The sequence below is a fragment of the Pararge aegeria genome, chromosome 26, assembly GCF_905163445.1.
Source record: "Pararge aegeria chromosome 26, ilParAegt1.1, whole genome shotgun sequence".
Lineage (NCBI taxonomy): Eukaryota > Metazoa > Arthropoda > Insecta > Lepidoptera > Nymphalidae > Pararge > Pararge aegeria.
In genome coordinates, this window is record NC_053205.1 from 1,041,451 (window position 1) to 1,065,601 (window position 24,151).

At 37.0% G+C, this 24,151-nt stretch overlaps 1 protein-coding gene across 1 annotated transcript; it reads left to right on the forward strand.

Annotated features, from left to right (window-relative positions):
* The first annotated feature begins 295 nt into the window (after nucleotides 1–295).
* LOC120635452 (U4/U6 small nuclear ribonucleoprotein Prp4) lies at nucleotides 296–22,202 on the forward strand. Its single transcript, XM_039906478.1, has 14 exons — nucleotides 296–638; nucleotides 1,519–1,628; nucleotides 2,892–2,986; nucleotides 3,800–3,958; nucleotides 7,945–8,050; nucleotides 8,517–8,587; nucleotides 9,539–9,668; nucleotides 10,804–10,934; nucleotides 12,518–12,648; nucleotides 16,772–16,856; nucleotides 17,485–17,626; nucleotides 19,184–19,253; nucleotides 19,968–20,089; nucleotides 22,049–22,202. Exons 1-14 carry the CDS (start codon nucleotides 473–475, stop codon nucleotides 22,139–22,141), a joined length of 1,611 nt encoding a protein of 536 aa, XP_039762412.1. The 5' UTR covers nucleotides 296–472; the 3' UTR covers nucleotides 22,142–22,202.
* Nucleotides 22,203–24,151: the final 1,949 nt, after the last annotated feature.

A 24,151-nucleotide genomic window follows, 5' to 3' on the forward strand; every position in this document is an offset into this window, starting at 1 on the left:
AAAATCCGAAAACCGGCTTATTATTTAAAATCGCTAATGGACGAAAAGGCAATCACTTGAGCAAACTATTGTCAATAGTCAAATTGCGTTCCCTTAGACGCTTTATTTACTTTCTAGTCACAAGCTAAATATTTATAGTTTTCATATTTTTAGCACTAGTGTTCAATTTTGAATGATAATAACATATTTTATATAATTTATAGTTATTATTTGAAATTAGTGTATTTAAATAAAAAAAATCACCTCAATCCTCCGTAGATGTCATTCAAATCATCTACGTCAAATGAAACATACATTTGTTTTTGACTTCGATTTGTTGTGTTTGTAATATCTATGTTAAACTCAGAAATCTGAGATAAGGTTTAAAAGTACATAGATACGAATTAAAAACTAAAAACGATAAACACATAAAGTATTAACGTAGTTAAATTGACTAAATTTAGTTTTCCAAAGATCAAAACCTAACCTTAAAATGTCTGACGATGATGATGTTATATTGGTTAAAAAGCCAAAGCAGGTGTATTATGGGTCTCTGGAGGAGCAGGAAAAGGCGCGGCTTGCGGCACTGGCCGCGGCCGCCAAGGAGGGGGTGGAAGATAGCGGTGGAAAAGAACTCGGAGACATACAGGTTTCTGGCGGTAAGTTTTTGGTTGCTTCATTGTTAATTACGGACTACGGGTTCCTTGGGCCGATTCCCGGGCCAGAAATTTCTAAGTTATTGGGTTTAATTGTAAAGAAATTCCCAAAAGTCGAAGTCATACCCCCTGGGTTATCACTGCTTCGAACAGTAAACCGGTTATGGGATTATAATGACGGCCGATTGGCGCAGTGGGCAGCGATCCTGCTTTCTGAGCCCAAGGCCGTGGGTTCGATTCCCACAACTGGAAAATGTTTGTGTGAAGAACATGAGTGTTTTCAGTGTCTGGGTGTTTATATGTATATTATAAGTATTTATAATATTCATAAAAATATTCATCAGTTATCTTAGTACCCATATCACACTAATGTCACGGAGCAGAACCAATATAGCACTGGTAGCAGGCATAACCACAGGACATTGCCTGTTAAATAGACACCTAACGGTAATGAGAAATACAGAAGATCCATCCTGCCCAGAGTGTGGCGAGATGGAAACCAGTTTTCATTTGATAGCTGAGTGCCCCATGTAGGCGATGGTAAGATGGGAACTACAAGGTAAGGACAGTTTTAGTGTAGAAGACCTAGCAATCCTCTCTATAGGGGATATCCTGAGGTTCTTAAATAGACTGGTAGGTTTCAGGGGGGACACCAGTAAACCTGTGTCCCAACATGGGGAATAGGGTGGAATAGTCCTTACAGAGGACTGATCACCGGTCTGGCAATGGCAGGCCTATACTTATAAGTAATAATAATAATAGTACCCATATCACAAGCTACGCTTTCTTTGGGACTAGATGGCGGTGTGTGTATTGTCGTAGTATATTTATTTATTTTATTATTATCTATTAATGATAAATATATAAAACCTTAATTTTCCAGAATACATGGAGCTAGAGGAGGAAATGTCGAGAGATAAGAAGGCATTGCTTGAAGAATTTGAGAGGAGACGTAAAGCTCGACAGCTCAATGTGTCTACCGATGATGATGAGGTAATTGAAATGCTCAAAAACAGAGTGAAAGCTTTATTCACAACAAAATTAATTTGAAACGTCAAGTATATCTGTGGTACTGAAAGCACACAAGAGAAGAGCCGGCAAGAAACTCAGTAGCTCTTTTCCAACATCAACTTTTACAATCATTTTTCTATCTTGCGGAAGAAGAGAGCGAAGCTGGCTGCTGCCAATCTATTATTATTATTATATTGTAGACTAAGCAGCTTTCGCTGATGCGTCTATATCATTTCTTGCTCTCTTTTTCTTTGTGATGTTTATCCAGTGTATTCTTAAACTGATTCAGTGATGCTGCAGTCACTACATCTTCAGGCAAGGCATACCACATTTGTATAACTCTGATAAAGTGCTTGGAACGATTAGACAATGCCTGCTGATATTCAAGTTTCATACCATTGCCCCTTAATCTTGGGTTACTCTTTTTGAAAATATTTCCTCAAAATTTGGAGTGTTGTAATACTTATTTAATGTTTTAAAAGTTTCAATGAGATCGCCTCTTTATACTAATAAACCAGATACTGTAGTTTCCACTATGTTGACAATTGTGGTGTGCCATGTGGTGACGGCAGATCAGAATACAGTTGGCACCACCACTCCTCTTCCCGCAGGTGTTGTACAAAGTGACTTAGGGAATATAGCATAGCTAGCATCTACTGCTATAACAAACCCGTCTGGTGTGGTGATTATGTGTAAGCCCTCCTATTGGGAGAGGCCATTAGACCAGCAGTGGATTATTATAGGCTGATGATGATGATGACAATGGTGGAATAAACAAATCCTTATACAACTTCTACTCATAAAAGCTAGTTGAGCTCTGATGCTGGTGAGAACTCTAGAGCACCCTTCTTCTTCTTCCTCTGGGCTTGTCTCCATACTTGGTCTGCTGGAACCTTCCATTGTACGTAGTGCCATTGGTTCTGGTACTGGGTCACTCCAGAAGCTTAGCAGGCCGCCCAGCTCGCCAAGTGCTTCAGGGAGTGATGCTGGGAAGCCAAGGTATGCTGCGCGTTGTTCCTTTACTCCTCTGTAGCACGCTGCAAATCTGAGTTCCCAGCTTTCATTAAATACTTTTCCTATCATCATGAAATGTTGCAAACACACATATAAAAGAATATATGGCTTTTGAACAGATTTATTGTTTAAAATCAATGGAAAATAACTTTAACAACCCAAATTCACTGTCAAAATCTACGTTTAAAATGTGATTAAAATACTCTAGTAAATAGAAAATTATGTTTTTAGGTGCGTAGAAGTCTAAGGCAGCTCGGTGAACCTGTGTGCCTGTTTGGTGAGGGTCCAGCCGAGAGGAGAGTTAGATTGCGTGATCTGCTAAGCTAGTAAGTATTTTTACAATTACTAACTTATAAAAAATATACAATGTGGTAATGAAAACCGAAATAATATTCCATAGGCTTTAGAGTACATTATTGTCTGGGTGTTTATCTGTATATTATAAGTATTTATGTGTATTATATGCATAAAACAATATTCATCAGCTATCTCAGTACCCATAACACAAGCTACGCTTCGTTTGGGGCTAGATGGCGGTGTGTGTATTGTCGTAGTATATTTATTTACTTATTTATTATTTACGCTAATAGTTTTTGAGTAATAATATATAATAATATACTTTATTGGGCACAAAGAAACAAGTACAATTATAATGGTATACAAAAAGACACATTAGTTATCAGTTAAATGATCTAAGCAATTTTTACAGCAGCAGTTATATAAAAAATTATCGATATGTAGGAAGTGAAAAACTTCTGCCCCTATACTAGGATTAAACCTGTATTATATGTAAAAAGCACTGTAGTTTTTACTGAAAGAAATCAGATATGTCACGTACAAAATTAAAACACTCCTGTCACTTTATTAGTAGGTACTATGCGCGTGTTGGTCTTTGATCTTCAATAGCGTTGTCATAGGTAAAAAACTTAGATGCTTCTTTTGATTTAATATTTTCAGATGTTGATTCTTATGAAATATACTTACTTCATTATTGTTTCGTAATTCGATTACACGTTGTATAGTGTAGTGAATGCCAAGAGAGTAATTTTCTAATATTTGCAACACCAGCTTTGACTGCGATCTTGGTGCACATATTTCGAAGTCTGCGGTTCTTTTACAGAATTTTTTTTTGGCTTCAGCCTCGGCGAAGACGCAATCCACAAGAAGTTGGAAGAGGAGGAGGCGAGGATAGAGAGGGACAGAGGACGTGAGGGTACGTGGTACCACGAAGGACCTCCGCAGCTGAAGGACGCGAGGCTTTTCATTGCCAGATACTCCCTGCCCAGGGCCAAACGGAGGTATGTATTTTAGCTTAAGTTTTAAGTTTACGAATGTGGTTATCGCCATAATCTCACTACCGTGTAATTCTCATGTAAGCATCAAAAGTGCCAACTATGGGCCTACTTGAATGAAGATATTTTTGACTTTGACTTATTATTATTTTTATTTTTATTTTAAAAGGGTTTGCATAAAAGACATTAAGTCGCAGGGGTCGGCTACGTCAATGGGTGTCCCACAGGGTTCAATCTTGGGTCCCTTTCTATTTTTGGTGTATATAAATGATCTACCACATCATGTCAGTGAAACCTGTGACATTGTACTGTTTGCTGATGATACATCTCTAATTTTTAAAACTGTTAGAGGTAGAGACAACTCTGACGATGTAAGCCGTGCTATGTCGCATGTGTCGCACTGGTTTACTGTCAATAATTTACTTTTAAATGCAAAAAAAACTAAGTGTTTGGAATTTATTTTACCAAATGTAAAGAAAGTTAATAAAAATATAATAATAAATGGAGAATCACTAAAAATGGAAGATTCCACAGTTTTTCTGGGCATGACCTTGGATTGTAAGCTTCAGTGGGGTACCCATATAGATACACTAGCAGGTAAACTAAGCTCGGCTGCCTACGCCGTCAGGAAAATTAGACAGATTACTGACGTAGAAACAGCAAGACTTGTTTACTTCGCGTACTTTCATAGTGTGATGTCTTACGGGATCTTATTATGGGGCATAGCTGCTGATATTGAAACTATATTCATATTGCAGAAAAGAGCTGTACGGTCAATATATAAACTTAAATCACGTGAATCCCTCCGTGAAAAATTTAAAGAAATTGGTATACTTACGGTAGCCTCACAATACATTTATAACAATATAGTATTTGTAAGACAACATATTAGTCTTTATAAACAAAAAGTGGATATAAACAGTCGACTTACAAGAAATGGTCATCTGCATATCGTCTGCGAAAGGTGCAGAAGTCATTTGTGGGATTGAGTATACGCTTTTATAATATGATTCCTAAGGTAATTTTGGACCTACCAATCCATAAGTTTAAAGAATGTGTTAAAACACATTTATTACAGCGAGGTTATTATACAATTGATGAGTTTCTTAATGACAAGGTTGCTTGGAAGCATCCGGCTCCGCTTTCATCTCTCACAAGATAGAAAAATGAATGTTAAAATATAAAATGTAAATTTTTGATGTTGGAAAAGAGCAACTGCTGAGTTTCTTGCCGGCTTCTTCTCGGTAGAATCTGCCTTCCGAACCGGTGGTAGAGTCACTACACACGGACAGACTTGACGTTTCAAAAGTGCTTGTATTAGGCCTACTTGAAATAAATGAATTTTGAATTTTGAATTTTTGAATTTATTAAACTACGACAATACGCCATCTAGCACCAAAGTAAGCGTATCATGTGTTATGGGTACTAAGATGACTGATGAATAATATACATAAATACTTATGATATACAGATAAACATCCAACAAATTTTAAAAATTTGGAAAATCCAAAAGTGCACGCCTCATAATCTCATTTTTTTCACAATAAAATTGAATTTTTTTTAACTGAAACTTTCAATGCTCATTACAATTTTTTTTTTTTCATATTAATTATTATTCATTTTTTGTAAACAAGACACGGGAATGTCATAATGATTGCACATTGAAAGTTACAATTAATATTAGCTAGAATAATTACATGGAAATTTAACGACAGTGAATTGAACGCTCATATTAACTAAGAAATTATGTCGTGTGTTACTTTAGATAATTAAAAAAAAAAAAATCCGATACGATCATTTTTTCGACCAATTTTGATGCCACATACACCCGTCCATACACGGACGTCCAGAAAAGATTATGTTTAATGTTATTATTTACTATGTTAAACAAAAAAATTGTTATTGAAATGTATTTTATGTGCCTGACAAATTATTTGACTTGATATTAGTGTACTCAAATTAACCTGTAAGTGCAATATAAATAACAAAAAATCAATTTCAGTTTCGAGAAAACTGCTTTATTTGAAATGTCGAGAGTAGAGCGCAACCTCAACGCTTCGCTTATGAGGCGTGCAATAATAAAATCGACTGTCCAAATATTTTGACCAAAATTAAATTTACTGTTCCGCGTAAAAATGCGCGCCTCGGTAACTTCAAACCGTTCGTTGGTAAGTTGTATAGAACGAATTTAGGCGCTCACAGTATCCTGGCACACATAGGATCTGCCGAGAGCACAACAAGCTATTCCAAGCTACTCGTGCCGACATCCACTCATGTTCTCTTCAGCAATACAAAAAAAATCTGCAACAATATATTAAGTACAGCTTATAGATAATTGCCTCGTACATTTCTGTTTTGTTTTAATTTAAGTTATGTTTTTGTTTTCTGTTTTCAACTTCATCATACAGTGTTTCCTTCGTTACAACAATAATATTATTGTAAACTTGCGGACCCGCACTTGTGTGGTTTTTTTTTCAGATACTTAATGTTTCTCGATTTTGTAGTTCCTAAGCTTGTTTCATTGTACAATCTGTTGGTGAACTGAATAAATAAATAAATCCAGACGTTAAAAAATAATTACAACATTATCCAGACTGCGCCAATCGGCCGTGCGCAGCGACCCTGCTTTCTGAGTCCAAGGCCGTGGGTTCGATGCCCACAACTGGATAATATTTATGTGATGAACTTTGTAAGCTGCAAACCGCTTTAAAAAAAAATGGAAATTCTTATTGAGGCACAACAAATAAAAAATCAATACGGCTGATGAAATAAGATGATCTTAAAAAATGGGATGTCCAGTGGACTAAAGGCCTCCTATTTCTTTTTATAAATATATATACTACGACAATACACACACCGCCATCTGGCCCCAAAGTGAGCGTAGCTTGCGTTATGGGTACTGAGATAGCTGATGAATATTTTTTTATAATAGGTACACATAAATACTTTTTTTTCTAATTTTTATTAGTGTTTTTACCTACACTTGGAGGAATTATTCTCTATCTTTTTATATGCATTTTAATATATATATAAATATTATAATATAAAATGCATATAAAAAGCAATGTGTCATCCCTTGTTTCAAAAGTGTCTCATTGTAATATGGACCTTTGAAAAAGTAGATCGAAACTTCAACGTTTCCTACTAGATGGCGCTACAGTCGCTATAAGACTTATGTGAAAGGCATATACTAATTTCGGCATCGACGGTAGGAGAGCCGTAGCTTAATTGGTGAAAGCGCTCAGGCCGCGATTGCCCGAGAGTTTCAGGTTCAAATCCTGTCGGTTCCGAATTTTTTTATATGCATTTTAAATTTTTAAAATACATAAATACTTATAATATACAGATAAACACCCAGACACTGAAAAACATTCATGTTCATCACACAAACAATCTCAAGTTGTGGGAATCGAACCCACGGCCTTGGACTCAGAAAGCAGGGTCGCTGCACACTGCGCCACGGCCATCGGCCGTCAAATGTTTGCCCATATGCTGGGCATTCAGATGGTAGTAGTATATTCCCTTAGTCACCTCGTACGAGAACCGCGGGAAGAGGTATTGGTGACAACTGTGTCCTGATCTAAAAATTGAATATTTATTGCAACAATTATTCATTGTAAGATTGTAGGATTTACAATAAACAATTTTTAAGTCATTGTAAAATTCAAACAATTCAAAATTCAATATTCATTTATTTCAAGTAGGCCTAATTAATAAGCACTTTTGAAACGTTAAGTCAGTCTGTTTGGAAGACTTCGGAAGGCAGATTCCACTGAAACAACAGTAAGGAAAGTCAACATCTCCTGAGGATGCTCCGGTTTCGGAGCGAAACGTGCGTTGAGGGTACATTGCCGAAGATCTGTTCGGTGTGGAGTATACGTATTGAAGAAATTATAAATTACACCATACAGATTCTTCTGCTGTTCGCGGAGTATAGCAAATTAAGCTTAATTTTCATAATATATTTTAGTTAAATTGATGATGATCCACAGGTTAACAAAGGCTCGCGACGAGTTGCAGCTGGCGGGGAGTATCAGAGCTGCGGCCAAGCAAGAGTCACAGAGGAAAGCCACGGCCATGGCCATATACTGCAGTCAGGTGAGCAGGGATTACTAATAAAATGGGGATATCCCCATTTCATACCCACTCGGGGCTGAGCACATCAGCCGCTATTGTGTACGAAAAACCTACTGCTAAGGCTATGTAATGCAGTCTGGTGAGTAGGAATTACACCATAGGGGATATCCCCATTTCATACCCACTCGGGGCTCAGCACATCAGCCTCTATTCTGTTTGAAAACCCCACCGCTAAGGCTATATATATACTGTAGTCTGGTGAGCAGGAATTAATCTATAGGGGATATCCCCATTTCATACCCACTAAGGGCTGAGGACATCTGCAGCTATCGTTTACGAAAAACTTACCGCTAAGGCTATATATTGCAGTCTGGTGATCAGGAATTGCCACGTAGGGGATATCCCCATTTCATACCCACTAAGGGCTGAGCACGACACGACGCAGCGCGTGTCGAGTAAACTAAAATTTCGAAAACTTGTATTTCAGATTGGTGACACAAGACCTATCAGTTTCTGCAGGTTCAGCAGCGACAGTCAAATGTTAATCACTTCAAGCTGGTGAGACAAACTTTTCTCTCTCTCTCTCTCGATTTCCATATCTATTAGTAGATAAAGTCCTAGCTTAGATACAGATTTTGTCTACGGTTGTGGCGTTTCTTACTCCAAAATAACCATAAATACACCATCAAAACAGTTCCAACTACGAAATTAGCGTAGCTTCACTAGCAAAAAAAGAAGAAAGAAAAAACATTTATATTATATTATTTTATCAGCTATAAAATAACCGTAGCTACACCATCAAACCAGTTCCAGCTACAAAATAACCGTAGCTACACCATCAAAACAAATTGCAATTAATGATTAATATTATTATATTATTATTATTATAACCGTCCTAAATCCAAAATTACCGTAGCTTCATCAACAAAACAATTATAACTCCAAAATAACCGTAGCTTCACCATCTATTAAAATTAAACTCAAAAATAACCATAACTTTATAATTAAAACTATTAAACTTCACAATTAATGTCAATAAAACAGTTCCACTACAAAGTAACCAAAGCTTCGACATCAAAACAGTTGCAACTCCAAATTAACCCTAGCTTCAACATCAAAACAGTTGTAAATCCAAAATAACCGTAGCTACACCATCAAAACAGTTCCAACTACAAACTAACCAAAGCTTCACCATCAAAACAGTTGCAACTTCAAAATAACCGTAGCTTCACCGTCAAAACAGTTCCAACTCAAAAATAACCAAAGCTTCACCATCAAAACAGTTGCAACTCCAAAATAACCGTAGCTAAACTGTCAAAACAGTTGTAACTCCATAATAACCGTAGCTTCACCATCAAAACATTTGCAACTCCAAAGTTACCATAATTTCTTAATTAAAACTATTAAACTTCACAATTAACATCAATGAACCAGTTGCAACTCCAAAATAACCGTAGCTAAACTACCAAAACAGTTGCAACTCCAAAATAACCCCAACCTCCCCGCCAGGTCGGGGCTGGTGAAGGTGTGGTCGGTGCCGGACTGCATTCCGCTGCAGACGCTCAAGGGCCACACGTGCAACGTCAGCGCGGCGACATTCCACCCCCGAGCTGTGTTACCCTCGCATTGGAGGCAAAAGGTAAGGCATCCCCCCTCTCTGCCCCGGTCTCCCCACTCATTTTATCGGATTTTTTGAAAAATCCCCTGGGAACCGTCTGTTTTCCTGGGATAAAAAATAACCTACGTTAATCTCCGTCCTTCCAACTAACTCTATGCCAAAAAAAACAATTTCTTAATTTTTCATTAGTGTTTTTACCTACAATTGATAAATCAATTTTATAAATTTAAAATGCATATAAAAATTTTCGGAACCGACAGGATGTGAACCTGCGACTCTCTGGCAATCGCGGCCTGAGCGCTTTCACCAATTAAGCTACGGCTCTCCTACCGTCGATGACGAAATTAGTATATGCCTTTCACGTCAGTCTTATAGCGACTGTAGCGTCATCTAGTAGGAAACGTTGCAGTTTCGATCTACTTTTTGAAAGGTCCATATAACAATGAGACACGTTTTGAAACAAGAGATGACACATTGCTTTTTTTAATAATTTTTATAAGTGTTGTTTTTTAAAATTTTAAATTTATAAAAAAAAAAAAACTATTCATTGCTTGCTTAGTTTGGGCGTTAAGGAAGGTCGGACCGCACCGCTAGGATCTGAAATGCCCTTCCAGCTTCGATTCTCCCCTCTCCAGTGCCTACAATATGAGTACCTTCAAATCAAGAGTGAATAGGCATCTTCTAGGCAAGCGCGCTCCACCTTAGACTGCATCATCACTTACCATCTGGTGTGATTGCAGTCAAGCGCTCGTCTATAAACATAAAAAAAACACTTACCCATTTTTTGGACTTTTTGACGGTCGATTGGCGCAGTTCGCAGCGACCCTGCTTTCTGAGTCCTAGGCCGTGGGTTCGATTCCCACAACTGGAAAATGTTTGTTTTTCAGTGTCTGGGGGTTTATCTGTATATTATAAGTATTTATGTGTATTATATTCATAAAAAAATATTCATCAGCTATCTCAGTACCCATAACACAAGCTACGCTTACTTTTGGCGATGTGTGTATTGTCGTAGTATATTTATTTATAATATTACCACCTATAATGTTCCACCTATAACATTCGAGCAAAAAAATACATTTCAGTTCCTCGCTCTCCTATTGCATTACCCGGTGGGAATATTGAATTTAAACTAGTTCTCTCTCTCTCTCTCTAGATAGAGCAGGAGAAAGAGAAAAAAGAAGATGACTCAATAGAGGTGATGGACACGTCCGATGAGATATCGGAGTCGTGCCAGATGGCGTCCTGCGCTTACGACGGATCCGTACATTTATGGAACTTCAAGAGGTAAATCTAGCCCCGAAGTAAGCGTAGCTTATGTTATGGGTACTAAGATGACTGATATGTTGCTTCGAAGCATCCGGCTCCGCTTTCATCTCTCACAAGATAGCAAAGCGAATGTTAAAATGTAAATTGTAAATTGTTGATGTTGGAAAAGAGCAACTGCTGAGTTTCTTGCCGGCTTCTTCTCGGTAGAATCTGCCTTCCGAACCGGTGGTAGAGTCACTACACACGGACAGACTTGACGTTTCAAAAGTGCTTGTATTAGGCCTACTTGAAATAAATGAATTTTGAATTTGAATTTTGAATTTTGATGAATGTTTTTATGAGTAATGAATACCAACCGCCAATCCGCACTGGGCCCACCAATCCGCACTTTACCAGCGTGGTGGATTACGGCCTTAGTTCCTACTCAATGGGTCGATATGATGATGATGATACAAAATACTTATATTACAATGTGTAAATGAAAACCAAAATAATATTTCACATGCTTTAGGGGTACATTATGTACTGTCTCTCAGACTTATCTGTGGAACCGAAAACCTAACAGTTTTCGAGTAAACCACTGTCACAGTTTGCACTGAAAGCAATCAGATACAGATATACATCTCATGCAAAATTAAAATCAAGTGACTCATGTCACACAGGTACTATGCGCGTGTCGCTCTTTGATCTTCAATAGGGTTGTCAAAAGTGAACACTTTGAATGTTTAAAATTAGTTTGTATAGAAAAATAAATATGCTTATTTTGATTTAATATTGTTACAGGGCGATTCCTTATGAGATATACTCATGTATCCTTCAACATTATTTCGTAATTCCGTTACACGTTGTATCCAGACACTGAAAAACTTGATCATCACACAAACAATTATTCATTGTAAAGTCAACATCTCCTGAGGATGCTCCGGTTTCGGAGCGAAACGTGCGTAGAGGGTACATTGCCGAAGATCTGTTTGGTGTGGAGTATACGGATTGAAGAAATTATAAATTACTCCACACAGATTCTCCTGCTGTTATAGCAAATTGAGCTAAATTTTGATAATATATCATGGAATTCCGTAAAGTAACGCCTGCTCCTATCCAATCTACAAAAATTAAAAAAAAAAAAAATTCAAATGAATTTATTTCAAGTAGGCCTAATATAAGCACTTTTGAAACGTCAAGTCTGTCTGTTTGTAGTGACTCTACCACCGGTTCGGAAGGCCGAATCTAGCGAGAAGAAGCCGGCAAGAAACTCAGCAGTTGCTCTTTTCCAACATCAACAATTTACATTTTACATTTTAACATTCATTTTTCTATCTTGTGAGAGATGAAAGCGGAGCCGGATGCTTGATGAAGCAACCTTGTCATTAAGAAACTCATCAATTGTGTAATAACCTCGCTGTAATAAATGTATTTTAACATATTCTTTAAACTTATGCATTGGTAGGTCCAAAATTACCTCAGGAATCATATTATAAAAGCGTATACTCAGTCCCACAAATGACTTCTGCACCTTTCGCAGACGATATGCAGATGTCACTAATTTATGACCATTTATATCATTTTTTGTGTGTTCATATGTTTGATGATGTTTTCAACAGCGATGCGCCGCTCGCCTCTCTGAGCGGTCACTCACCGCGGCGTGTGTCGCGCGTCGAATTCCACCCGTCGGGCCGTTTCCTCGCCACCACGGTCTTTGACAATTCCTGGCGGCTGTGGGACTTGCACACAAGTTAGTGTCGACGTCTATAATATAAATTAAAAAATATATTCACACACGGCAGAAGTGAAAATTCTGAAAGAAGCATAAAAATGAAAGAGATGGCAGGAATATTTGGATAAGTGGAACGATATTTAGAAAACTTTATTGCAAAAACTTAGAAACAATACAAGGAACACACAAGAAAAAAGGAGAAAAAAAATTAAAAAAAAATTGTTTTGTTTTTGAGTTTATGTGACAGATTAATGATATTAAATAAACAATATATATATATATATATATATGTTTAAGTTGCAATCATAACCCCACTAGTAGTCAGTACACAACACAGCAAGTTTATGATTACAACTTGTACAGTTAAATACAGTTGATATATTACTAGCCGAATAAATAAATATATATATTACGACAATACACACAACGCCATCTAGCCCCAAAGTAAGCGTAGCTTGTGTTATGGGTACTAAGGTGACTGATGAATATTTTTATGAATAACATACATAAATACTTATAATATACATATAAACACCCAGACACTGAAAAACATTCATGTTCATCACACAAACATTTTCCAGTTGTGGGAATCGAACCCACGGCCTTGGACTCAGATAGCAGGGTCGCTGCCCACTGCGCCAATCGGCCATCTAATGATTGGATTGTGTGCAAAGGCGGTTTTATTGCAAAAGCAATCTCTTACAGACAACTATCGGTGAAAGTAATAATAGAAAACATGAAAGTTGTTCACTGCAAACAATAAAACATGCATAGGCGAAAAAAAAGGAAATACTACGTAATTTATTCTTTTATAACGCGCTTAAAAAAAATTTAATGTAATGTAAAGACTCAGAATTTGGAACGTACAGAACTCTCGTTCAGCCATCATCGCTTTGTGTCCAAAAAGAGTGCAAGCGCCCCGCGTACATCTCAGTTCACACCCGCGGAATGTTGCTAGCTCACAAACATTTTATGGTAAGCGTTTAACCCCTTCTCATTGCGGTAGGAGACCGACACGCACATAACTTAGAAAAGTCAGATGTGCGTGCTGGGATTCGAACTCGGTCCCCCGAAAGTGAAGTCGGAGTTCTACCCAACGGGCTATCACCGCTTCAAATTTTATATATTACTAGCGGTCCGCAGCGCCATCTGTCGTGCTAATTTGTGAACCTAAACCATCCAGGGTGCCACCCAATCGTATACCAAAAAATTCATTCAAATCGGTCCAGCCGTCAAGGAGGAGTTCAGTGACATACACACGCACACAAGAAATATATATATAAAGACTAGCGGACCCCAGCGCCATCTGTCCCCAAGTCCCCAGCCCCAATACCAAAATAATTAAATAGTTCAAACAAACTAAAAAAACACGCTTGGTATAAAAAACTAAACTAATTTCTTTCTTTTAGTTTATTCATAATAGCGATTTTTTTTAGATTTTGTTGATCTATTATTTTTATTAGAACAAAATTAATCGGTAACCCATCCACCATTAAAGAGATAAAATATTTTTTTTTTATTCAGTGTGCCCGTCTCTCGAAATGCAAGTTCTAGTTATTATTTAAAACAGGCCATTAAAAAGTAATAGCTAACGCCCTCTACCATCTAGTAGCTTAATGTTTTCTGTGGAATTTGTTAGGTACGCGAACGCCATAGGTTTTTTTACATTTGGGTCTAGATGGCGCTGTAGTAATTAGTAAAAAATCTTATTTTTTATAGTGAACATTGGAATAATCTTTTCAGATTAGTGTATTGTCAGCGGTCCTCGATATGTCTACAAAGTTTGAAAGAAATCTGGCCGTTTAAAGTGGGTCAAAATCGCACCCAATGAAGTCGGTTACAAACAAACATACAAGTGAAGCTAATATAAAACGTGTAAAAATCATTCAAATCGGTCCAGCCGTCTAGAAGGAGTTTAGTGTTTTCATTCATTCATTCAGTGTTCAGTTCAATACACACGTACACAAAAAATATTTATTTTTATTTATTTATTTATTAGCTTTGCAAGGGAAACAAACAGTACTATTACACATAAAAAGTAATGCCGTCTTTTTATATCACATAAACCAATGAAGTTTCAACAACTTAGTTATACACATACGATAACAGTAACCACAATTGCTTAAGAATAAACCTACCAAGCGAACATTATACAAAAAAAAAAATGAAAAAAAAAAAATTGGTTGCCTGTAAAGTCGGTATACGGGCGAAAGTTTTACGTGACAACGACTTTGAGTGGTAAAATAATTTTAATGTGAATATTCATTCGTATAGTAGGAAGAAGGATGAAATAATAGTAACAATTTAAAACATTAATTTATACAAAGAATCTCGCACTGAATTTCATATTAACAAAATTTTATTTTTACCTTTACACATACATACGTATTTATATACAAATATACATACAATAACTTGCAATACATTTGCGTACAATGAAACAGCGTTTACTACAAAGGGACGCGTGCCTTTCACTTTTTATGTCTGTCTCTCTCGCTCTTAGGCGGGCGCGTGCCTCTCACTCGCTCTCATTGTGAGCGCATAACGTGAGCGGAGCGTAACGCAGTTTCTTGAAGTGTCACCCGGCAAACCAATTTATAAGACGTTGTCACGTCAAAAAAGAAAAACAAAAACTTTGAATTTTTTTTTATTAGTATTTTTAGCTACACTTGGAGGAATTATCAATTTTATAAATTTAAAATTTATAATTTGATTTTAAATTTATACGTGTAGGTAAAAACACTAATAAAAATTATAAAACAAGCAATGTGTCATCTCTTGTTTCAAACGTGTGTCATTGTAATATGGACCTTTGAAAAAGTAGATCGAAACTGCAACGTTTCCTACTAGATGACGCTACAGTCGCTATAAGACTGATGTGAAAGGCATATACTAATTTCGGCATTAAGCCGTAGCTTAATTGGTGAAAGCGCTCAGGCCGCGATTGCCAGAGAGTCGCAGGTTCAAATCCTGTCGGTTCCGAAAATTTTTATATGCATTTTAAACTTATAAAAAAACTTTAAAGCTTATAATATTTATTTTGCCACAATAAATTTTCTAAAAGTGCCAATTTTGACATGAAAAATGTCCGTCTCACAATATTTGCTGTTGAAAGCATTGCACGCACGAGATAAAAAGTTATTTAGTTGTATAAATATAAAGATATAGCCATAAATAATGTTCTTAGTGGCGGCCGACTGGCGCAGTGGGCAGCGACCCTGCTTTCTGAGTCCTAGGCCGTGGGTTCGATTCCCACAACTGGAAAATGTTTGTGTGATGAACATGATTGTTTATCTGTATATTATAAGTATTTATATGTATTATATTCATAAAAATATTCATCAGCTATCTTAGTACCCATAACACAAGCTACGCTTACTTTGGGGCTAGATGGCGATGTGTGTATTGTCGTAGTGTATTTATTTATTTATTATTTATTTAGTTTTTACTTCGTTTATTTCAGAAGTCATGTTTTTTTTTTAAGCTGATTACACGTAGATCATTGCCCTGTGTGCCAGCGACAAGGCGATAAAAAAAAAATTAAAAAAAAATGTAGAACACGTGATAATACTTAATTGTAATTATGTAATTATATTGTAGTAATTTAAATTCCGATTGCGTTTATCTCAGTTCAATGAATTGTAATAACATGTAATTGGAAAGTTATGCAAAAAAAAAGAAAACACATGAAAATAAACGATAAGTAAGTTAATTGATATGTTAATACATATGTGATAATAAAATGCGAAAATGAGTATTAATTATATATATTTGATAAGGGTATAATGACAAGTGTTTTTAATTATTTTCCTATGTTTTGCTCACTTCTGGGTTTAGTTGATGACGCAATATACAAAACTAACTTTACCCCGCGGTTTTTTTTTTTATTCCAATACAAATTAGCCCTTGACTGGTGGTAAGTGAAGATGCAGTCTAAGATGGTAGCGGGCTAACGTGTTAGGGAGTATGGTGGTCATACCCCTAATCGGTTTCTAAGCTACATCGCGCCGGAACACTAAATCGCTTAGCGGCACGTCTTTGTCGGTAGGGTGGTAACTAGCCACGGCCAAAGCCTCCCACTAGACAAAACTTTTAATTGGAAATTTTTTTTCGGTATACTCAGATAACTCTCATTGTTTAGGAACCGAAGTTCTGCATCAGGAAGGCCATGCGAAGCCGGTCTACAGCATCGCGTTCCAGTGCGACGGGTCTTTAGCGGTTACCGGGTGAGATATTTACCAAGGGAATGTAAGATTTCATTAAAGTAAGAGGTCTGACGCAACCATCTTGTACCCATAATCTCTCGCCTCGTTTATCTAGTGACGCATGTACGATGAGGTGGTAATGAGATTGCAGTTTGCACTTTTAGTCTATATATATAAAAGAGAAAGTGTGTGGGTATGTTCCGTATAGGCTCCGAAACGGCTGGACCGATTTCAATAAAACTTTCAGGGAATCTCCGGATTGACCTGGCGAGTAATCCTGTAAAGTTTGGTGACGATCGGAGCACTCCTATTTTTGAACTGTCAAATACAGCTTTTATTTACTATGATGATATTCTATTGTTGGGTGTACATGGGTGTAGATAATGATCTTCACCCGCTCGAGAATAGAATAGAAGAGAATGAATACGGAGAGAAATAAATGATTTAATATATTACGAGACTTAAATTAAAAATTTAATGATGTCACTTTATTGTTTAAACAAAATTTATTACGCTAGTATTTCATGAAGAAGAACTCGCAAGAACTCAGCGGTTTGCAAATTCAAACATATTTAACAAAGAAGAACGAAGAAGAAAGAGTGAAGAAGTAAAGCTCTACTTGTTTTCTGTAAAAGTAATTTTGTTATAGGGGCATGGATGCCTTCGGTCGGGTGTGGGACCTGCGGACGGGTCGTTGCGTGATGTTCCTGGAGGGACACCTTGGCCCCGTGCTGGGGGCGGACTGGTCCCCCGCAGGGCATCAGCTAGCCACCGCTGCTGCTGACCATCAGGTATACCTCACCATCATTACATCGTTCCATATGATCACCAGGTATACCTCACCATCATTAACTCGTTTGACTTGACATCAGGTATACCACACCATCATTGAGTCGTTTGACATGATCACCAGGTATACCTCACCATCATTGAGTCGTTTGACATGATCACCAGGTATACCTCACCATCATTGAGTCGTTTGACATGATCGCATGGTATATCACACAAACCATAAAATGTTTGACATGATCGCCAGGTATACGTCACCATCATTAACTCGTTTGACATGAACACCAGATATACCTCACCATCATTAAGTCGTTTGACATGATCACCAGGTATACCTCACCATCATTAAGTCGTTTGACATGATCACCAGGTATACCTCACCATCATTGAGTCGTATGACATGATCGCATGGTATATCACACAAACCATAAAATGTTTGAAATGATCGCCAGGTATACGTCACCATCATTAACTCGTTTGACATGAACACCAGATATACCTCACCATCATTAAGTCGTTTGACATGATCACCAGGTATACCTCACCATCATTAAGTCGTTTGACATGATCACCAGGTATACCTCACCATCATTAAGTCATTTGACATGATCACCAGGTATACCTCACCATCATTGAGTCGTATGACATGATCGCATGGTATATCACACAAACCATAAAATGTTTGACATGATCACCAGGTATACCTCACCAACATTAAGTCGTTTGACATGATCACCAGGTATACCTCACCATCATTGAGTCGTATGACATGATCGCATGGTATATCACACAAACCATAAAATGTTTGACATGATCGCCAGGTATACGTCACCATCATTAACTCGTTTGACATGAACACCAGATATACTTCACCATCGTTAAGTCGATTTAGATGATCGCCAGGTATACCTAAAATCATTAAGTCGTTTGACATGATCGCAAGGTATATCTTACAAACCATAAAACGTGTAAGATGCTCGCTAGGTATATCTTACCATCATTAAATTGTTCGACATGATCACCAGGTACGCCAGACCATCATTAAGTCGCTTGGCATGATTGCCAGGTATATCTCACAAACCACAAAACGTTTGGCATGATAGCCAGCGGAGTCTCTCGAATAAAAAAAACGTTTGTCATAATCGCCAGATATACCTCACTATCATTAAGTCGTTTGACATGATCGCCAGGTATACCTTACCATCAATAAGTCGTATAACACGGTCACCAGGTGTGATCATGTTATGAGTTACAGTTTTATTCGTATTTTATGGTATTGTATAACAATTATGTTATTTACTTTCGACCCTTTTAGCATCACATCGTAATTACCGTTGTCATATAGAATTTAGCTTTTATTTTCTTTTACATTACCCAAAATAATTATTTCTTTCTTTCATTCCTTTCTGTAAATTTTAGTTATGACTACTTGAGAAATAATTTATGTTAGGTATTAGGTTTGAAAGTATTTATCTACACCCTACGTAGTCATTTGCGATTATGCACTCTATATTGACAGTAATAAGGTGCTTTTTTTAACGTTATGCGTCTTTGTGCAGGCCAAGGTTTGGGACATCCGTCGACGAGCCCCGATATACACTATCCCGTCGCACACACATCTACTGAGTGGTGAGTTTTTTTTCTTTCATTCCACACTAGCGTCGCGACCCGGCTTCGCTCAGGTTTAGCTACTAATGCAGTTTGGTGCGATTAATAATATAAATACAAATTCCCTAGCACATTAATATTATTCTATCTCGAAATGTTTGTTTTTTTTTTTTTAACGTTGAAACGTTGATCTTTGACGGCCGATTGGCGTAGTTTGCAGCGACCCTGCTTTCTGAGTCCAAGGCCGTGGGTTCGATTCCCACACCTGGACAATATTTGTGTGATGAACATGAATGTTTTTCAGTGCTGGGTGTTTATCTATACATATATTATAGGCATTTATGTATATTTAAAAAAAATCATCAGTTATCTTAGTACCCATAACACAAGCTACGCTTACTTTGGGACTAGATGGCGATTTGTGTATTGTGGTAGTATATTTATATTTATTATATTATAATATCTCACTCTGTCCTATACATTTATGTGTTTGTTTCTTTATCTAGATATTATTCGGTTTCCTTGGTCACTTGAATAGGAAAAAAACAGATAAAATAGTTAGTATATTTCTGTCTCATTCTTTGCCGGCTTCACACACATTCGTTTCTTCCGTTGCATCCGGTTTGAAATCACAAAGTTTCTAGAGAAGTTTCACTTCAAAAACAGAGCGAACAACTCTTAAAGCTAATCTAAGTTAATGAAGAAGTTTTTTTTTTTTTTTTTTTTTAATTCCAGACGTAAGGTATCAAAAGAGCAACGGCCACTTCCTGCTGACGTCATCGTACGATAAAACCGCGCGCCTGTGGTCGAATCCCGCCTGGCACCCGCTGAGGACGCTGTCGGGTCACGACAATAAGGTATCATCACCATATTTTAACGACCACCCTGGCGCAACGGTGAACGCTGTCAATTTAAATAGGAGGTCCCCGGTTCGATTCCAATTTGGGAATTTATAATTTCTGAATTTTCTCTGGTCTGGTCTGGTCTGGTCTGGTGGGAGACTTTGTCCGCGGCTAGTTACCACACTACCGTACTAATCCCATAGCTAAAGACGATCGATTTTTGTATTAAAAACACAAAAACAATTTCATCACATAATATTTATTTATTTATTTATATTCTTATTCTAACACTATCATTACAGAATACTTAAACCTAATGCGATAGTGTAGCTTTTTTTTTTTTTTTTACATAATCTTAACATTATAATATTTAATTACCTATTCGGGTAACAAATAACCCACATTGCGATATACAATATATATATACCCATTTGGTATACGCCAATCAAAAGTGCAGTGATTTTTGAAGTTCAAGCGGTTTAAAGCTATGTTTATATAGACGTGACGTCATGCGGTTCTGCAGTTTCATTTATTGAAAATAAATTAACAAACTCGCCTGTAATATAATTAGAAATACGTTTTTCATAATACATGAATTACATATCATTCGATAAGTACAATATTTTAGTGATTCCTTTACTGGCATCAATGTCCATTTAAAACTACTCTGCTCATTTAATAAATTTTTAAAATGCATTTAAAAAAATTATAACGCATATAATTTTTTTCCGGAACCGACAGGATTCGAACCTGCGACTCTGGCAATCGAGGCCTAAATAAAAATCATAAAATTACTCTGCCAATGTTTCCCGCCACTTGACAAACTTGATCACGTGATATTACGCCATATTTGTTTTTATATTATATTATTTATATTATATTTTTGTACTCATTATCCTATTCCGGTCTAAGAGGAATCCGAAAAATCAAATATCATAAAAATTTGTCCAGCCGTTATTAAATTATAAATGGTGTAACTAAACTAACACAACTTTCTTTTATATATTTAATATAGATAATATACATAAATTCTTATAATATACAGACAATGAAAAACATTCATGTTCATCACACAAACATTTTCCAGTTGTCGGAATCGAACCCACGGCCTTGGACTCAGAAAGCAGGGTCGATGCCCACTGCGCCAATCGGCCGTCAAATAAATGAATACTGATTATTTTTCAAAGTCAAAGTCAAAAATATCTTTATTCACGTAGGCCCATAGGTGGCACTTTTGATGCGTACATAAGAATTACACGGTAGTGAGATGATGGCGATAACCACATTCGTAAACTTAAAACTAAAGCTACGAGGGTTCCAAACGCGTCCTGGTCTAAGAAGAAGCCCACAACAAACTTGGCCGGGTGTTTTTTTTGTTGTTATCACCATCTCACAATGTCATTTTAAATTATTAACCTGGTTAGAGCAATAATTCACACCCAAGCTTTTTTTATCGATTACGTAGTCCTTTATACTATAATAGGACTTCTCTGTAAGCTTACGTTTTGATGTGAAACATCTATAGGCGAGGGTCAACCTGAATGTTGGCGACGCATCGCCACGCTATACGATTGAATTTTTGTATTTCGTATGTAACAATGAAAATGAATATTAATTTTGTAATAAAACAATCATTATTAACCGACTTACAAAAAGGAGTGGTTATCCATTCGATTGTAGTTTTTTTTTTTTTGTGGAACAAATTGGTAATGCTTTTTTTTTTTCATTATGCAATATCTGCAATAACTTACAGAAAACAATTTCGATGTTTCACATCTGCCAGGCGTCCCGTGACGGCATACACTTTTTTTTTTTAAATTTTAACTCAAGCTACGTGTATGTGTCGGCACGCCGTACAGACTTTATGTGTGCTTCATAAGAGCCTGCGAGAGGCCTATATTGATTAAGAATTTTCGAATGAAATAACAAGGCGGTTTTGCCCAGCAGTGGGATTGACGAGCATGTTGTTTCCAGGTGATGAGTGCAGACATATCCTTCGACAACAAGTATATTGCTACGTGCTCGTACGATCGGACCTTCAAGCTGTGGGCACCGGATCTGGCTTGACCCTTCTTGATGAGACTCAAAAAATACCTAATTTTTTTTTATTAAATGATATGAAACCTTTTTTGTTGTTTTCACTATCCAAACTGAGAATTATCGACATAGCTCAGCGAGTCAGTTGTGGGATTGAGTATACGCTTTTATAATGTGATTCCTAAGGTAATTTTGGACCTACCAATGCATAAGTTTAAAGAATATGTTAAAACACATTTACTACAGTGAGGTTACTATACAATTGATGAAATTTTTAATGACAAAGTTACTTGGAAGCATCCGGCTCCGCTTTCATCTCTCACGTAGATAGAAAAATGAATTTTAAAATGAAAAATATAAACAGTTCATGTTGGAAAAGAGCAACTGCTGAGTTTCTTGCCGGCTTCTTCTCAGTAGAATCTGCCTTCCTAACCGGTGGTAGAGTCACTACAAACAGACAGACTTGTCGTTTCAAAAGTGCTTATATAAGGCCTACTTGCGCAGTTGACGGCCGAGTGGCGCAGTGGGCAGCGACCTTGCTTTCTGAGTCCAAGGCCATGGGTTCGATTCCCACAACTGGAAAATGCTTGTCTGATGAACATGAATGTTTTTCAGTGTCTGAGTGTTTATCTGGATGTTGGATAGAATCAGGCGTTACTTTGCGGAAATCCATGAAAATTAAGCTTAATTTGCAATAGTCCGCGAAAAGCAGGAGAATCTGTATGGTATAATTTGTATCTGTATACCTGTATAATATAAGTATTTTGTATATTATTCATAAAAATATTCAACAGTCATCTTAGTACCCATAACACAAGCTACGCTTACTTTGGGACTAGATGGCGATGTGTGTATTGTCGTAGTATATTTATTTATTTACTTGAAATAAATTAATTTCGAATATTGAGTCGTTAAGCTGAAGTGGCAATCGGGGCACATAGCTCGGAGAACACATGGACGTTGGGTTACCAAGGTGCAGAATGGCGACCCCGCGCCGGTGAACGCAGAATTAGTAGACTCCAGACGAGGTGGACGGATGACATCAGGCATCACGGAGCCGCTGGATCCAAGCGACACAAGACCGTGGTATTTGGAACTGCCTACAAAAGACCAAAACTAACAAAAAAAAGTCACGAACTACCATGGTAACTCTTTTACTGTGAAGAAAGTGATATTTTTATTGCTTAAACCGCTCATAACTTAGTAAAGTCAGAGGTGCGTCCTGGGTCCCAACTCAAAACCCCCACCCGAAAGTTAAGTCCTACCCTGTCCTGGGCTTACACGGCTTTTGATTACAATTTAAAACCACTATAATATCCGTTCAAGGGGGTTGAAAACACTAGTTACATACATTTACTCTTTTCTAGTTACAACAACAACAAACTGATATTGAGAATTTGTAACAGAAAACACAGAAAAACCGAGTATCTACTTAAAACTTCGGCCCGACTTTGTAATCCATACCATATCCTCAGCAAGTTTAAATGACATAAACTAGACTCAGCATCCTTTCAAGTGGGAAAGAATTATTGAATTCGCTTTAACTGTAACGGATGCATGGAGTAGCATTGCGCAAAAAAAAAGGCTGTATGGGCACCGATCTTTGCATAAAAAATTACAAAAAAAAAAACTAAATGTCAAATGAGTAATGAAGCATCTGAGTTCGCAGATGAAGCTTTTTTGAACGGCTCTTTGTGAAGAAAAGGTCTCATTGGTTCGTTTAATTTATGAAAGCAATGATCAGTTGATTAATTTAGCATTAACCTTGCACCTTTTTGATCTGAGCAGCTGATGAATTTAATTAATATAAATTACATTACAAGATACTTGGCAAGACATCGAGCCAACATGTATGCCCTTCGTTAATTAATATTGGTTATAAATCGATTCTTTCGGTTGCAGATAACATTGTCTACTAATGATTTTATACTAAAATGAATATAAAACTAAAAATTTTTACTGTTCATCTATGCATATAAACACTGCTGCTGTATATATGCATAAATTATGCCTGCCTGTCCTGTCTTCTGCGACTCGCTT

Excerpts from the sequence above, each read along its gene's own strand:
- LOC120635452 (XM_039906478.1), top strand. The coding sequence starts at position 473 with ATGTCTGACGATGATGATGTTATATTGGTTAAAAAGCCAAAGCAGGTG. Across the intron at positions 8,051-8,516 it reads TGGCCATATACTGCAGTCAG|ATTGGTGACACAAGACCTAT; the intron begins GTGAGCAGGGAT and ends CTTGTATTTCAG. Across the intron at positions 8,588-9,538 it reads ATGTTAATCACTTCAAGCTG|GTCGGGGCTGGTGAAGGTGT; the intron begins GTGAGACAAACT and ends CCTCCCCGCCAG.